At 47.7% G+C, this 16,510-nt stretch overlaps 2 protein-coding genes across 3 annotated transcripts in view; both read right to left on the reverse strand.

Moving 5' to 3' along the window:
• Positions 1-706: 706 nt before the first annotated feature.
• Positions 707-1,736, reverse strand: LOC8044097 (2-aminoethanethiol dioxygenase). The gene has a single exon (XM_002416586.4). It carries the CDS (start codon positions 1,724-1,726, stop codon positions 1,022-1,024), a length of 705 nt encoding a protein of 234 aa, XP_002416631.2. The 5' UTR covers positions 1,727-1,736; the 3' UTR covers positions 707-1,021.
• Positions 1,737-10,442: 8,706 nt separating this feature from the next.
• Positions 10,443-16,510, reverse strand: part of LOC8044099 (aryl hydrocarbon receptor nuclear translocator homolog) — a 68,755-nt gene continuing 62,687 nt past the window's right edge. Inside the window, exons 12-13 of one of the 2 annotated variants that reach the window (XM_029980491.4) lie at positions 14,569-14,677; positions 10,443-11,868 (exon numbers count right to left, since the gene is read on the reverse strand). In XM_029980491.4, coding sequence (XP_029836351.1) covers positions 11,660-11,868; positions 14,569-14,677 — 318 coding nt within the window. In that variant the 3' untranslated portion in view covers positions 10,443-11,659. The remainder of the gene's footprint in view (positions 11,869-14,568; positions 14,678-16,510) is intronic. The other variant, XM_042290796.1, reaches the window with a different exon arrangement.

A 16,510-nucleotide genomic window follows, 5' to 3' on the forward strand; every position in this document is an offset into this window, starting at 1 on the left:
ACAGCGAACTCTCACTCCGGGTGGGCGACCATTGGCGACCGGCTAAACTGACGGAGATAGTTTCTCGTGGTTTTCCAATGGAGGACTGTCGTGCTCTCGTTTTATTTTCCGCACTCTCCCATAGAGTTCCACGCAAATCCGATTCCGATTTTTTTCCTCTCGCCGCAGCGCCATCTGTCGCAAATCGGGGGTACCCGCAAGCAGACGAGTACACAATCCGGTCGCGGCGCGGCGGTAGACTTCTATGGGCCGTTTAGGGCCGTTTCCCCACCTGTCTATCCTACACCCTGATCCTGGGTTTCGTGTTGGGGTTCCTTCAGTTTCTCGTTTCCCGCTATTTCTCGCTATTTGGTTGCACCACTCGAGACTCCCTTGTGGTACTCGTGGGCCCTTTTAGCTTGAAAATCTCTTTCGTCCCCCGTCCACTTTTTTTTTTCTTTTTTAGTTACTAATGACCGGTCAGTGCGAACTACTAAATGGTACTAAATAACTACAAGGGATCTGCTTTGTCGTCGTGTTTCTTTAAACCGCATATGAGAACCTTTTAATAAACTATGTTGAATTAACCTGAGACTGGGGCAGAGAAGAAACGTCAAAACGTAGAACAGAAAATAAACAGGACGTCGTCCTGCCTATTTTCTGTCCCTTCTACGTTTTGATGTTTCTTCTCCACCTCGAATGCAAGGAAAATACACTGAACAATTTGTCTATTTTGCACATGTGAGATGGTTTATTTTCCTATATATTTTATGCATGTGCGTTATGAAAGCACGACTCGTTTCTTGTGCGCTGAAGCGCACGTCAGTGCGCAGTCCAATGCAATGTGCATCTCTGCCGTTGTCGATAGCAAAAGAAACCGGTGTGCTATTGCTCGCGTCTACACATTCCTATGTGAACAGGAGCCAACAAGCCGTTTGTTGACGCCATCCCGCGCGAGAGACGACGTCAACGGGTCGTGCTTGCATTCAATCCTTCACGAACAGAATACGAACGATCGCTTTCTCTACAACGCCAAACATCATCATGACTCGGTCTCCGTCAGCGTGATGGGCGGACCACTGTACGGCGCAGCGTCGCACCAGAAGTCGTGAGGCGTAGGCACCTCGACCAGTTGAACGTCGGAGCTGCCCTGATGTTGGCGCGATTCGCGCGCAACTCTGTAATAATGACAGTCTCTATCTTTCATATTGTAAGGCGGCGCCAGGATATCGAGAAATGCCACAGGACCGTCCACCGCAGCGATCTCGTGAATGTTCCTCTCGGTGGGCGTGAGACAGCACGCGTTGCTCTCGGCGCCCACGGAGACGTCGGGGTGTCGTTGCGCGTCGACGATAAGCTCGTCGGTGACGGCGTCGGTCCTCCGCCCGATCGCGCTGTAGCTCGTTATCTTAGCCGAACCGTACAGAACCTTGAGGATGCCGTACATGGACGGATGGTCGTGCAAGGGAATGCGCGCACCCCGCTTCACGATGAAGATGCTCATGGTGAAGGTGCGGTTCTCGGAGAGCGAGATGTAGGTGACGGGTGCCGCGTCGCTTCCATTGTACGAGGTCGCCCTGGATATGCTGTGGAGCATTTTCTCGTCCAGGTTGACGTCCTTGCAGGTGATCTGGCTCGCCGCTCTTTGTAGTCGTGCTAGGCAGTCGGAGAACGCTTCGTCGGCGAGAAAACTTCGAGTGAAAGTTGCCTGAGCTTGACGAGCGACGGCTTGGATGAGCGCGGCCATGTTTGAGAGCGAATTGGGTCATTGGATGGATGAGAGAAATTTCTCGCAGCTCTCTTTCTTCTTCTAAATTGAGCGGTAGGGCGGTAGCTTGCGCCACCACCGTCGCCTGCTCTAAACGTCTTTTTGGCGTAAGTTTATTTTGCGCTCGTGACTTGCGCCGATGTTTGTGTTCGTGGGTGTTGGTTCCACTGATCAGTGGTTGGTTCCCTCCAGACGACGCCGAAACGAGCAAACCATATTGGTTCCTGACTTTCGGATAGCTCGGGATAGCTGCCACCGGGATCAACAAAGAGATCGCGATTCCAAATTAAAAAAAAAAGTTTGGTTTTTACGGTGCGCAGCGGTCTGGAAGATGCACCCTAGGGTGCCTACATGTTTCCGCTCCGCAGCGGAGTGGAAACAGCGGAGCGGCGGGAACATGTAGGCACCCTAATGCACCCTCATCGATCTCCGATGACTCGAAATCGGGAACAGAAAAATGGAAGGAGCTCTAGCAAGAACACATATGAGACTAATTACGAATGTTGAAACGCATTGGGAGCCGATGGGATTGCCATTAATGCAAGGTGCAGCGAGCTACACAAGAATGATAATAATCGCTGAAGAAGGGCCACCCCTTTTCCAGAGATTACAATTTTACTATCGTTAATGAGGGCCCTACACCAGGAACTCATAAAAAGGATAACAAAAGAACAATAAACCAAAACTCAAATCCAGGACCTATTGCGAAGCTCCTAGAGGACCTCAAACCAAAAGAATAAGCGGTGCCACAAAAGAATCGGGTAAAACGAAACCGGGTTCTAGTGAAAGGTGGCACATCAAAAGCCAAACAGGAAAGCAAAGGGAGTGTCAGGAGTGTAGGCTCAGTCTGAGAAGGAAGCACAGAAAGCAGAAATACATGCACCTAAACTGAAAATACTATAGTAGAATTTTCAGTTAACACGTGTACTTTTGTTTCTAGTATCAACGCGATTAAAGACCTCGTGTCGCAGAAAAGCCGGCCTCAGTGGCGTGACGCGAGAATCCTGATTGGTAAATAGGGTCATGACATCCCTGTCACATGACCTCACGCGGGAATTTTAAACACTCACGTCGAACGTGACATCACGTCTGGAATGAAAGTTAAATAAACTTAAATAAAGTTAATTCACATGTAATGTGAATTATAGATCACTGTAATTTATTTACCTTAAAGAAAAATTAAAACAAAAAAAATTATTGGCGGGATTCGAACCCACGATTGCGAGTCAGACACGCTACTGACTAGGCCATGTCCAAGCACTTCCTGCTCCCTGGCAGGAAGAGCATGAGAAGGAAATGAGAAGGCGACGCAAACGGGGCCGATCAACATGGTGTGTGCATCAGGCCCATTTGCATCATGTGGATACAGCCCCATTTGCATCACGTGGATCAAAAACGCGTATCCACGTGATGTGTCTTCCGCAACCTAAAACCAGATTCCTTGATTTCCGTGTGGATACGAAACGCGTACCCACATGGTGTGTCTAGAGCACTATATAGCTCCTTCGGAGCAGAGTAGCCAACGTTATTAAAACACTCAGTTGGGAAACTCCCATAGAGGCAGCCCTAGAAATATGGCCCCAATCTGTCTCCGAGCACCGAGCTAATGACGAACACAACGCCACCATTTCTCCCGCAGCGGCCACTCGAGAAACTGCACGTGACTTCTATTTTTGGCTTTGACAGGGGTGAACCCCCGTCTCCCCGGCGGACGCACCGCGTTAAACTCCCGAAGTTAAAATGCACCTAGGTCGGGACGCGCTACCTGAAAGGCCCGCTGAGGCATGGTTTTATAAAAACAATATTAATTGTTCCGCAAAACCTTGCGAACTAAAGATGGTAAAAACATCACGCGCCCATCATTTGGTACTAAACTCCAATAAATTCCATACAAAAAGAGTCTTTTCCGTTTGTTTTTACGCAAAAAACAGGCTTTCAAAAAGCTCGAGGGGACCACAGTACAGACAAACGATAAAGAGTGGCGCTGTTGTCGCATTTAGCTCGGTCTCGGTGGACGCCAGCGGCCCAGGTTTCGACGGCGAGTTTCCCAACTGAGTGTTTTAGTAACGTTGAGAGTAGCGCAATCTAGAACGCCGTCTCTCGGCGACTAGCGGCGAACGCCCGGAGGTTCCAACTGCGGTCAGAAATGCATGGAGAACGTGAAAAAATCATTGTTTCTTCAGTTTTGTGGGGATGTGCGGAATGGAAATCATTTTTGACATAATAATGAAACATTTTAGAATAATATGCGATAAGTTTTGTGCCATACAGGGACATACCTTTTTTTAAAAAATTTCCTGAGCGGCATCATGCAGCAGACGACACGGCGACGTCACACCATTCACGTGACCCGCTCCGGCCAACCCGAAAAGCCCATCTCCGCTGCGAGCAAAAATCGTCTGCTTCAAACGCCATTGCCTTGGAAATTGCCTTCTCAAAATTTGCACACGCATCCGATATTATTAAAACTTTGATAAAGTGTTTAGCGCTTTACTAACTTCACGACAGGCTAGTTTTGAAAAATGTGAACTCGCCATTAGTTTTTTAATCAGCCGTGTTATGTCGATCTCCATGTATTCTCCCATAGGGCGGGCCGCCTCCTGGAACCCTGAGTACCACGTGACTCGCGCCGAGCCGCTCTGTCGGCCATGTTGTCGGCAAAACACGGGGTTCAAAGGATTGCGCTACTCTGCTCCGTAGGAGCTATATAGTGCTCTAGGTGTGTCTACCGCAACCTAAAACCTGATTTCTTGATTTCCGCCCGAGGACGCGACAAAGTCATGTCGTCGTCAGTTGCATACCTGGCGGAGTCGCAGCATGCGTGGTAGATGTGGTGGACGGCTGTTCTGCTCCATGTCGCTTGCAGCTTGACAGTACACGGAACATGCATGTATCTGGGATGGGGGGAAGGACCATGCCTTCCTTCCCCCCCCCCCCCCCCCCCCGAAATCTTCCATCCATTTTGCTCGGGCCTTCTAGCTCTCCCCTCCGCCTCACAAAGCATTTTGTCATGGGCAGCACCCCTACCCCCCAAAACAAGATCCTAGCTACGTGCCTGCCACAGAAGCTTTGGCAGCCAGGAGTGGACACTGCGACGGCAAAGACACTCACATTCACTCAGAAAATTTACCGTGACTTCTAGTTCCAACTGCCAGGATTGCAACGTCCGACAACGTAGGCTGCCGGCTTCTGTGACATCATTTACATGCACTACGGGACCACTTCTGATACATGGAAGGAATACGATGCACAACATATCAGCCGAAGACACATTCCAGTCACCGTAATTTCACTGAATAAGTGGGCGTTTCATCGAGCATTATTTCATCAAATAGTTTTAACGCTGCTTCCTAATTCGTTATTCCGATCATTTCGACGCTGTTGTCGCGTCACATTGGAAAGAAATAATCACAATTACAACGCTTGTCACTTCTCTCCGGAATGATATTTATATGATTCTGGTTGTGTGTTCCATTGCCAATGACACAAATAAAATCCCCCCCCCCCAAAAGAAAAAAAAACACAAAAAAACCACAGCATTCCAAAGTTTCAGAACTAACCGTTATCTCAATTAAAATAAGTGATTTTTTTTTTTTATTTCAATGGGAAATGAGGCTCACCCATAGGAACTGGTGCCGTTCAGTTCCACATTATCCCCCACACCGACCATCCATTCAAAATTCAACTTACTACACCTAGGACTAACTATTCAAATTTTCTCCCTTACTGCAAAATAGTTTGTTGTTGGGCGAATTGATGAACATTTGGATACATGGTTTTGCGCAAAAAAGACTGACACAAGAAAGAGAAACAAACACGAGCGCTTACAATTGGCTATTACTGATTGGAACAACCCCCCAGAACCTATTGTGAGCATCCCAGATTTCAATAACTTCAGATCTGCCATTTTCTCTCTCATCACCATCTAGCGTCCTGTTTGCATGTGTTCACAAACATCCTAGCCTGCTTGTTGTGTTACTTGCGTGTTTAAATTTGCCCCCCCCCCCCCTTTATGTAAAGCCCACTGTGGGCATTTAAGGGTGAAATAAATTAAATTAAATTAAATGTATTCGAGAGGCGGCCGTCATTTTCCCCTTAAAATTTTCAGAAAGTCACTTATAACTTTTGAAAAAGTTGGCGTCCGGTCCGAACTGTTAGCACCACATTTGGGCAGAGAATGAGCATTCGGCGATGCATATAATTTATTTTTGTGGTAAAGAAAAAACTTGGTAAATTTTTTTTAACAGCCTGTAGATGAACAATATTGAGACTTGCATCCATTTGCTTGAACAAATGGATGCAGTAAAAGTTCACAAGTGCATACAAGTAAGACTTTTATGTGAAAGCAAAATGCTAGCTTTTGCAAGCTATGACAAAGGCCATTTTAGTTCCGGTACAAAAGCATAAACGGTAGACAATAGAGACCACCAGAGCCCTCGAGAGCACCAGTAATTGATTAGGCAGTGCTTGATGAAACGACTTCGATTAGATGGTGTACAGTGAAATTACATTTTAAAAAAATGTCTGGATTCAATGTTCATCTTTAATCCCCCAGTATCATGGTCTCTTTCTCAAATTTCTGGTTCCCTGCAGTGCATGCTTTCAGTGAGCATAGCCTATATAACTAAAAAAATTATCTCAGGTAAATCGGATGTAGAATGCTCGAAAGTTATCTGAATAAAGATATAGTCCGGCTGTTACCCAGAAAGAATATGTGCATAGTAAAAATATCTAAAGGAAGTAGCAATTGGGATATGGTGGCTCAAATTAACGTGCAGTGCCTTCGAAAGCACGTGTGTGAGCACAACGGTCTTTGGTGACCGTTCCTCACACAATGCCAAAATTCATTGGATGCTCGTGCACATAAAAGCCTTTTGTTCCGAAACCTGTCGACAAGGGCGTTGCCCAAGGGATATCCAAGGGCACCGCCCTTCGGCCATGGGGGGGGGTCTGGTTTGCCCCCCTCCACTCAGAAACAAGTTTGTACGCCACTGCCTGCCGATGACACTGAGCACTCTTTCTCGGACTCGGAGAGTTGCCACGTGTCATTACGGCTATGGGTCCCAAATTGTGGCAATCTGCCAAAGTTATTGACATCAGAGACTGCATAAAAGCACCAATCAAGAAAGTGACATTTGTTGAATCATTGAAAGGATAAGAGATATCCATTGGACTCGTGATAAATCAAACTCTTATATTTCATTCTTCCGGTTAATTCAAACAAATTAAAAAATTTTTGGTTGTCCTGCTATCTTTTAAATGCATTCATAAGCTGCTTAATTCCAACAGCATTCTTTGCTTAATTCATGCTATTTATTCATTGCAGCGGGCTAGCCCCGTGGAGTGCACGTCTCGCCGAGCACCTGTGCACAGCGAGTAAGCAATACCCACAAAGCTCGCAGTCACTGCTTTTCCCAGTGCACAGGTGAGAAGCGCACTCGATAGGACTAACCCACCACGACTATGCAAGCAGAAGCAGAACTTTTGCCGCATCGAAAGTTCGGCGCCGAAACTTGGGATTCGACAAAGCCGAACGAACTGTTTTAAAGATTCGGAAAAAAATATTCTGTTACCAGCCTTAACGTTGATATTTAGCTTTTCTAGCAAAAAAGGTATTATGTTTTTTTTTTCTTAACTTAAATGCAACATGTAATGCTTACTGACATAGTTATTACTAAATAAGGTCATATTCTACAAGATAATTATATTGGTGTCGTTTTTATGTGTTTATTGGCAATTTTAGCGACTCCTTCCAAAAGTGGCATGACAACGAGGTTGTTGAGGTTGGGTAGAAGCGAGCATAGCGCAGTCACGAATCACGCTGCGAGTTTCAATTTTAAGGGATTATCAGCGCAAGCCTGCATGTGTGTGTACATTGTTAAAATGAAGGCAATAACGCTGCATTCTTGTTTTCTCTGGGAGTCACCGTTTTGTTCGCAAAAATGAATGCAACGGTTGCTGAGCCTTCCCCAGAAGAGATAATAATATTATTGCAAATATGCATGTTTTTCGATTTGAATCACTTGACGTCAGCTTTGCATGAAAGTGCGCGTCCCATATTCACAACGTCTCGTTTTTAGCCTCTAAAATGCCAGTTTCTGGTGTTCGGATACAGACAAACGTTTATGAAGATAGGGAGAGTTAGGAATGTGGGATGTGCAACGTCGAGGCATTATAGTTCTGTTCAGTTTTATGGAGATACAGGGAAATTGTGAAATAACGCTAATTGAAAAAGCAATATTTTGTTTTGGCACACACTGCTTGTGAGCCGAAAACAGGATTGTTGTAATTGCGAGGAGTGCTTCGAAGTAAATGTCGGCCAATGTTTCAACTACCTCGTTGCATCACTGGAAATGTTAAATGAAAATCACGCTATCGAGAATGTATCCCATTATTTGTCACTTGCGCAGTGGACTGTCTAAATTATTGGTCGATCTTCTATTCTTGAGGCAGAAAATATTGAAGAGAACCACACTCGCTCATGAACGCACAGTTACCGTGTTGCCTACTCCACACCTCGCCGTAACCGCTGGTTGTACACTGCACTACCGTGCACTACACGATGGTAATTGCATGACTGCATGGCGTCCATTTGCAATCCACGGCCCCGTAGTGTTCTCGCGTATGCGCAGACATTTGCCGAATTTTGCCCAATCTTTGCCGAACTTTCCCTCGAAAGTTCGGCACTTGCCAAACTTTGCCGAATCTGAAGTCTGGCAGATTCGGTCCATCACTAGTAAAGACGTGCCTTTTTGCCTCGATACTCAAGATGACTCATAATTATAAACCATTTTTTGGGGTCCATATTAATGAGACATTACCGTCTCTGTCTGTCTTACTCCCAAGTTTCTGAAATCCGCTTTCTTGTTTGGTGGCTATTCCCATGCAGTTCCAAGCTTTGACTCTCCTTAGCCATTTTCATGCTCAGGAATGGCAGCAAACGGGTAGGTATACCCCATCAGTCATCGGTAAGCAGTGCCACAACACATTCCAAGAGCAACCTATTTGATATTCATTGCAGATAGCTAAGAACACAATGGAGCTTTTTCCAGTAAGCCTCTGCACATGTATGCACTCTCTGGCCCTTGCTTCCCGCCGTAGCCAGTTTCGGAGGGCACCGTCCGGCACGACCAACGCTGTTGGGACCTATTTTTGCATATATATTGTCTCCTTTATAAAAACACCTTTTTTAGCAAAAAGCAATGAAAATCAATACAACGGCACAATGCTAGTTTTCCGACGGGCGGAAGCATGTTGAACTGCCTTTCATTTGTAGCTCACGGACAACCCCGAGATGGCGCTCGTTTAAAGGCACTCGTTTCCCTTTTTCTGTTCAAAAAGAGGGAAATATTCCTAATTTTTAAAACAGTTCTTAGACTGAAGTTTAGCAAAGGTGTAGAATGAACAAAGAAAAGGAAACCATGGCGGGGGTCTTCCTTCTGGCAGGAAACTATCAGAGTAGAGAGTTTGGCCATTCATTGGGAAGTATAGGAGACAAATGAAAAGGCGCCATTGGCCGAAAGCGGGCTGGGCGTGCTCCAGGGCGTCTTCAGAAATTCAAATGTGACCAACCAGAAGCCGGAAATAATACCCTGGTGGTGGTCGCGAGAAACAAACCTGATAAGTGCATCGGAGTAACTCTCGGTGACTGAAAATATGGTACACGTGATGTTTCAGTCACGCTCATCCAAAATGATGGTGTAAGAGTGTGACTAGCAGAACGATCGACATAATCTTTACGCCAAGCGCCAAGGGCCGGGGATCTGCCGTCCGAGCGGTCACACTCTGTCCGAGCAAAACAGAGTCGAGCGGTGCATTCGTTTCTTACATCTTTCAGCATGATCATGATCGAAACATCACACGCACCCCATTTGCAACCACAAAGAGTTACTACACTTCACTCTTACGCACTTATTAAAACCGTATACAAACATATACCTTTGATCAGAACTGTTTCTTGCTACCACCACTAGGGGATTCTTTTCTGCTTCTGGTTGGTCAAGAGAGCATGCCAAGCCCTCTTTCCGAGTCTCGTGCATGCCCTGGCTCTGCCCACGCCTCCCATCGACAAAACTCTCTGTATACACGGCTCTGGAAACTATTTCTTATATCCAGTTTCAAAACACCCGGTCTGCGAGCGCAACCTCGGTACCATCATCAAAAAATACAGAGCATGTCCGTGGACGTGTCAGTGCAGTTTAAATGGGATAATGTTTAAAAACTCATCCCGCAAAAGGGTGCTCATCAACACTGCTTCACAATGTCAGTAAGGATCAGCTTGGAGCATGCTGATCCGATTCAGAAGTGACACTTCTGCCGTCCTTGTTATGACAATTGACCCTTTTCGAAATTTCCAAGTGATGCGTAAATTATGTACGGCTGCCATTAGTTGTTCATGCACTGTGAGCACGCATTGGACACAAGCGCTTCATCAGCATTCGAAGCATACTAGGATCAAAACGCATCCCACACGAGTGCTGTGCGAGTTCTTGGAGCAAACTTGGAACCAATCACAAACTTCACGGCATAAGCGATGAGACCAACTAATGGCAGCTGCGCATAATCTATGCATCATTTCACAATTTCGGAAAGGGTCTATAGTATCACCTAATCTTATATGAAGACAACAAACCTTTAAGCAGCCCACGACGATGCATTTAGAGATGGAAAAGAAGTGAGCTCCCATTCTTGCAAATGCAGTGTATTCCAATATATTTGTGACCTCGGTTCGTGGGTAGGTGTACAGAGCACTTGCAGCACAACCCCCTCCCCCAAAAAGGTTTGGTTAAAAAATAGGTTGCAGCTTTGTTGCACGTGAAACGGCGGGTCGCTTCACGCGTGGAACGCAGAGATCCAGCCGTCGCGTGCATTCCCGACGCTCGCGTGGGAGCCGCCTTCTCTCAAACGAGGGACTCCTACCCTCGAGGGCCGGGGAACCGCGGCACCCCAATCCCACTGCCGAGGTGAGAAAGAAAGAGAGAAGGGTGCCTAACCCTCTCCCCAAAAAACTCTACTTCCAGAACCCCCCAGCCAGAAACCAAACAAATGCCCAAGGCTGTGTTGCGCGGGCTACGGAAAGCGCGCTCGCAGATTTTCGACAGTGGCCGCGCAGGCGCGGTGCTGATGAAAAGGCGGGAAGATTCGGGAAGATGAGAGCAAAACGAAAACGTAAAAATGCCCCGATGCGACGGGGAGGGTGCGTACGGTCGTGAGGGGAGGAAGCGCGTCTTGCGGACGCCGCTTTTAAGTAAGGCGCCCTTTCTGCGCAAAACCTGCCCTAGGCAGCGTGTGCGTGCAGGACAACAAAGACGCCTCCCTGGCCCGCTTGCCGGAATGCAGCGGCACGAGCCTGGTGCGGTCGAGTACCTCGAATTAATCTACACTGCGCGCCTCTTTCGAGCACCGACAGTCGTCGAATGTGCCGACGTACGACACGGGGCGTCCCGGGCGGGTTCTGGTCGAGGCGCGGCACTCGGGCAGTTCGATCCGGTGCCACATCACCCCAAAAGCCGCACGAGACGTGCGCCTCGTACGTTGGCATCTGTCGCTGCCTGAAGAAGGCATTGAGGGACTTCGTCCCAAAGGAGAGGGGGGCACCAGCGGTGGACAACGCTACGATCGACAACGCCATGCGCGAGATGTTTCCTAAGGGTCTCGATTGCGCTACCCGACGTTTCAAACGAGAGAAGAAGGGTCACTCTGACTGAACAAGTGGCGGGTCTTCTCTGCTTGCAAGGTGCGCCCCACTAAGGGCCGTTCCAGGCCCCCTTCATCCAACTGCACTGGTGAGTCCACGAAACAAGGTAAAGCACTCGGCACAGTCCACTCCTTCGGACGCCAGTCCCCCCGTTAGGTCCTCCCAACACCCGATCCGATGCTGCAATGAAGCGGGGACGATGGGGGCCGGCGCTTTCACTCGGAGAAGGAGTTGAACATGGAGAGCTCTTCGAACGAGGCCGTGCCTGACTGGTCCAACATTTGGAGCATGTCGGACAGTTCCTGCTGCGGGGGCTGCGAGGGCTGAACGGGCTGGGGTCCACCTCCAGAGCCCCCTCCGCCACCCCCAGAAGGGGGCGCGGGACTCTCGGAGGCACCGGGGCCCTGCCACTGGCCCCACAGACCTGCGGAGGAAAGACGCCGTTAGGACCGAGCCTTGCCAATGCTGTGTGTGTGTGCTCAGAAAATGTTGTGAAAATTGAACCCTGTAGAGGCACGCGAGCCAAATATCTTGGATTAGAATCAATTGATAGGCAACCCCCCAAAGTGAGCAGACGCCCATATATTTTACTTACTGTCATTCAAGAATGCAAATATTGAGCTGGCATTAAATACACCGAATATGAATATGCATCGAAGTATCGGTGAGAGTGTATTGTACAAGCTAGTGCTAGCATGGTAGCATACGGCATGAGAAGCTTTTCTAAGTTCCTCCTTCTCTACTGTGCAGCTGCAACACGCTCAAAATATGCAGCTCAAGATAAACCACACTGCATAATCTCCCTTTCTGTGCGTCCCACTCCCTCCTTTCTCAAAAGGCATTGAAAAATGGTTTTGCATGCAATATGCCCGCAAAATCCTAAAATGATTCTGCTCTACTTATGTAAATGTGGTATTTAAGTTAAGGGGTGCAACAACCCACTAGACCACTACTTCTATACTATGTAATAGGGTGGTGCAAATATACAAATTTTCTAATACGCATAGTAATTTCATAAAATAGGCTATTCGACATTCGCCTCGAGAGGAGCTACAATATTCATACTTTTCTAATTGTTGATCGCAGCGGGTTAGCCCCGTTGAGTGCGCTTCTCTCACCCAGAACCTGCGCACTGCGGGGAAGCAATTGACCTGTTGCAATACATACGGCGCCACGACGGCAGAGGATTTTGGGTGCCTTCAATACAGATCACGCGCTTTCTCGTTGCGTCTCCGTGACTGCACATGAGCCACGGCAGCTACCGCCAGCAGCTGTCGCAACCATCGCCATCCTGTCCAGTCGGACGAGCGCACAGAAATGGAAGAGAGGATCTCGCGTTAGCTAGCTTGCGAGACCGCCCCTTTCTCATCCCTCTCCTTTGTACCGGCCCCATAGTCTGCTACACCAACGCTTTGTCGAACCTAGTCGAACCCTGCCACGGTTGCAGTGCAAAATAAGTGGATTCGGTGCCACTGCAAGACGTGAAGGTTTGTAGAGTTCCTTCCAATGGAACAACATAGACAAGAATCAACCCGGGTGCCACAGGCAGCACGGATACGGTACGCTGCCAACAACGTAAAATGTTTCGGCCAACGACGTCCTACATCGATGGCAGCGTATTTTATCTATGCTGCCTGTGGCACCCAACTACGACTCTTGTCTGCATTGTGCCATTGGACAAAACTTGATAGACCTTCCCATCTTGCGGTGTCACCAAATCCCTTTATTTTGCACCGCAACCGTGGCAGGGTTCCACTAGGTTTAACAAGGCGTTGGTGTAGCAGACGGCGGAGCTGGTACAAAGGATGTGAGAGGGGCAACCTTGCACGCTAGCCAACACGATCCCCTCTTCCCATTTTTGTGCGCTCGCCCGACTCGGCTGCTCGAGCATTATTGCCTTGGTAACCTGCGCCTGCTCGCATATGTTGTGTGGTAGCAAGAGGAAACACGGCGGGAGGGACGTACCAAAGACTCCCATAATTCGTCGCTCGCTGCCTTTTTGGAAAATTTGCAACCGCGGAGCTCACAGGGACTGTGGGTATTGCTTCCCCACATTGTCCAGCTGCTTGGTGAGAAGCGCACTCAACAGAGATAACTTGCCGCGACTGTGCAAGAGTATGTTACGCAGTGGTGTCTTTGACAACCCGTGTCATTCATGCTAGCTTTCCTTTTTAACAAATTTTAAATAGAAAAAAAAAAAATTTGCATCTACATGCTTGCAAGTATGGCCTCAGGACGCCACCATCTTGCTCAGTTGAGATGTGCTTTTGGGCACATCATAATCCAATTACGACGCCTTGCTAAGGTGTCATAAGTGGATTATGGCCGCAGCAAGATGGCCAGTGCCCTGGGCTGTACTTCCAAACGTGTATAGAAAGCAGATTTAGAAATACCCTCCATTAGGATAGCTGCGACAAAGTTGTTTACATGCCAAAGTTCACAAATATACCATAGTTCTATTAAAATTAACTGAGCCTAGAGGTGGACAAGTGGAAGCTCAGGAGCGACCTTCACGAGTTCGTCTGGATTTTCATTTAGGCATGGTGCAATATGGTGCAGTATTTCATTCGGAAATATTCAGCCGTAATCACTATTCGCTTCCAAGTCGCTTCAGACTCAAAATCCACTATTCGCACATGACTACTACTTAACAATCACCTTCAACTACTTCAGTTTGGCTGACTCGGCTAGCTTGAACATGACTGCAAGCAACCAATCCCTATTTATACTCCCACTACATACATTCAATATACACCTTGGGCTAACTGTTTCTAGACTTAAGGAACCCAACGTCACTTGGTAGATCTGTACAGAGTAGCAAACACTCCACTTAAACGAGTGATTGCAACTTTATTCCTTTTAGAGTTTCTTCTATTTATTTATTATTTATACATACTGCTGGTCCGTGGGCCGTGGCACGGAGGAACATTTAACAAAACGATACACCTCATACCTCCAATAAAAACTTTGAACAATACCGTATTTAAAAAATTGGATACAAGACGCACCCAAAGCGCAAATGAAAAGAAAAAGGGGACTAAATGCACGTTTTGTGCCAGTAGACCCAGCATGGAAGCCTAGCTTCGAGCATTTGACTTCGAACCACTCTGACTCCACTGCTCACCCCTGGCGCCCGGCGCAGAGCCCAGCTGGGTGTAGGTGGGGCCAGAGGGGCTGCGGGAGGAGGGACTCATCTGACCGTAGCCCTGGCTGTACTGCTCCTGCGATGTGCCCTGCAACAGAGGGCAGGGGGTCTCAGTGGAGGGTGCCGGCAGACCGTTTGGTAACCACGGGAGAGGAATGTAGGGTCTCAGAGATGATTGACCACACGCACGCTAAATAAAAACTTGAGAAATATTCTGATGACACTGAATAGTCAGGCCCTTGCCTTGCAAACACTTAGAACTGGTCCATAGGAGCCAACAGCCAATACTGTCCACCAGCAAAAAGTTCTCACTGGGGTTCCTTGGATGTAACCATATCACAACTTTAAGCAGGATCTTGAAATCATCCCACAGAAAACGAGTGCCACACCTATAGACCTTCTCATGCATACTTGTCCCCAGCCACCTAATAAGAGTATCTGGTATGGGCAACGAAAAAATAACTTTTCAACCTGTAAATAGCGAAAAAAAAAAATTCCAACGACACCTAAGCACTTTTTATCAGTTGTGAATGCGAAAGCATGAATGTTGTTCTTCCGCTCCCTCAGTTCGTCAACAGTGTACTGGCGTGGACGGCCACGTTTCGCTACTGCCGAGGTTGCAGCCGCCGACGATATAGATGCCTCAGGCGCTGCCATGTATCTCGGTGCCGAGAGAAGCAGAAGCGGCCGCAGCCCCCCCCCCCCCTCCAACAGCGCCTGACACGAAAGCGGCGGCCAAGCGCTCGCTCTCATGAAGCGGCTGCCAATGGCTATCTAAGAGCTGTTTTGCTCAGCTAATGGGAGAATGGGCATTTCTTTCAAATTCTTTCGCAGTTAAAGACGCCGCCGGCTCTGCACCATGGGATAGTTATTGCTTTCGCATTAAAATAGAGGGGAGGCAAAAACGAGAATGTGTGACGGTTATCCTTATATCCCAAATGTCTTCTATCGGCGTGGCGACGGCAAAACAATGCTTTCGCCCATACTGGAAGCGACAAAATTAAAAATGGCGGCGCCCTTGTGAACTAGGTTTATACACGCCACACCACCTCCACATGTCGCTGGCACATGCCTGAACAACGCAACTTTCCCCTAAATTTGTTGCGAGCATCCCTCCAGTTTAGTCTCACCAGCACCATGCAAAGTAACTAAGACATTAGGCATTCCAAGTTGACCACTCTGCCTTTCACTGTGTCTTTGTTGTGTCTTTCAAGTTTTTATCAACTGTTCCCGCACATGGCCTAGCCTACCAGTACCTTTACTAATTAAGATTTGGTAAAACCAGGGCGTAGCATAAGTTGTCGTAGGAGGGATCACTGTAGAAAAAGATAAGGAGGACGGAAGTGTGGCTCTGGGTTTTACGAGGGAGCTTCCTTCCCACGCTTTTCCCTTTGCTTCGTCCCTGCTCACTTGAGTCAAAAATAACAAAGAAGATATACCGTATCTGAATGAATATAACGCGAGTTTTTTTTTTTGGAAATCATGTGCTCCAAAACGCACCTCGCGTTATAATTTGGAATCGAGTTCAGCCGCGAGGCGCGCAAGTCTGGAGAAAGCCATCCCTTTCGCTCAATGCAGAAGATCGGGTGGGAAAAGAAGTTGGGTGTGGGAGGGAATTTATTAGCTATTGGGCCATGTGAAGGGGGAAATAGAAAACATAAAAAGCATTTTTATCACTTTTGTGTTTGCACAATGCACAGAGGAAAAGCATGCCGCAGAAATGCAGCGCCAGGCGGGAATGGGGGCACTAGCCAATTCAAGCCTCGCCAAGTCAACACAAGCCAAGCCAAGACCACCGACCGTGTTTACGCACTCCTGCAACACAAGGTTTTCAGTTTATGTGGAGGGACCAGAACAAAAATGAGTGTGATCATCGGTTTCAGCAGTCTCAGAATTAACTGTTGGGCTAGTTATTAATGCA

The sequence above is a fragment of the Ixodes scapularis genome, unplaced genomic scaffold (genome assembly GCF_016920785.2).
Source record: "Ixodes scapularis isolate PalLabHiFi unplaced genomic scaffold, ASM1692078v2 PGA_scaffold1__304_contigs__length_218370807, whole genome shotgun sequence".
Classification (NCBI taxonomy): Eukaryota; Metazoa; Arthropoda; class Arachnida; order Ixodida; family Ixodidae; genus Ixodes; species Ixodes scapularis.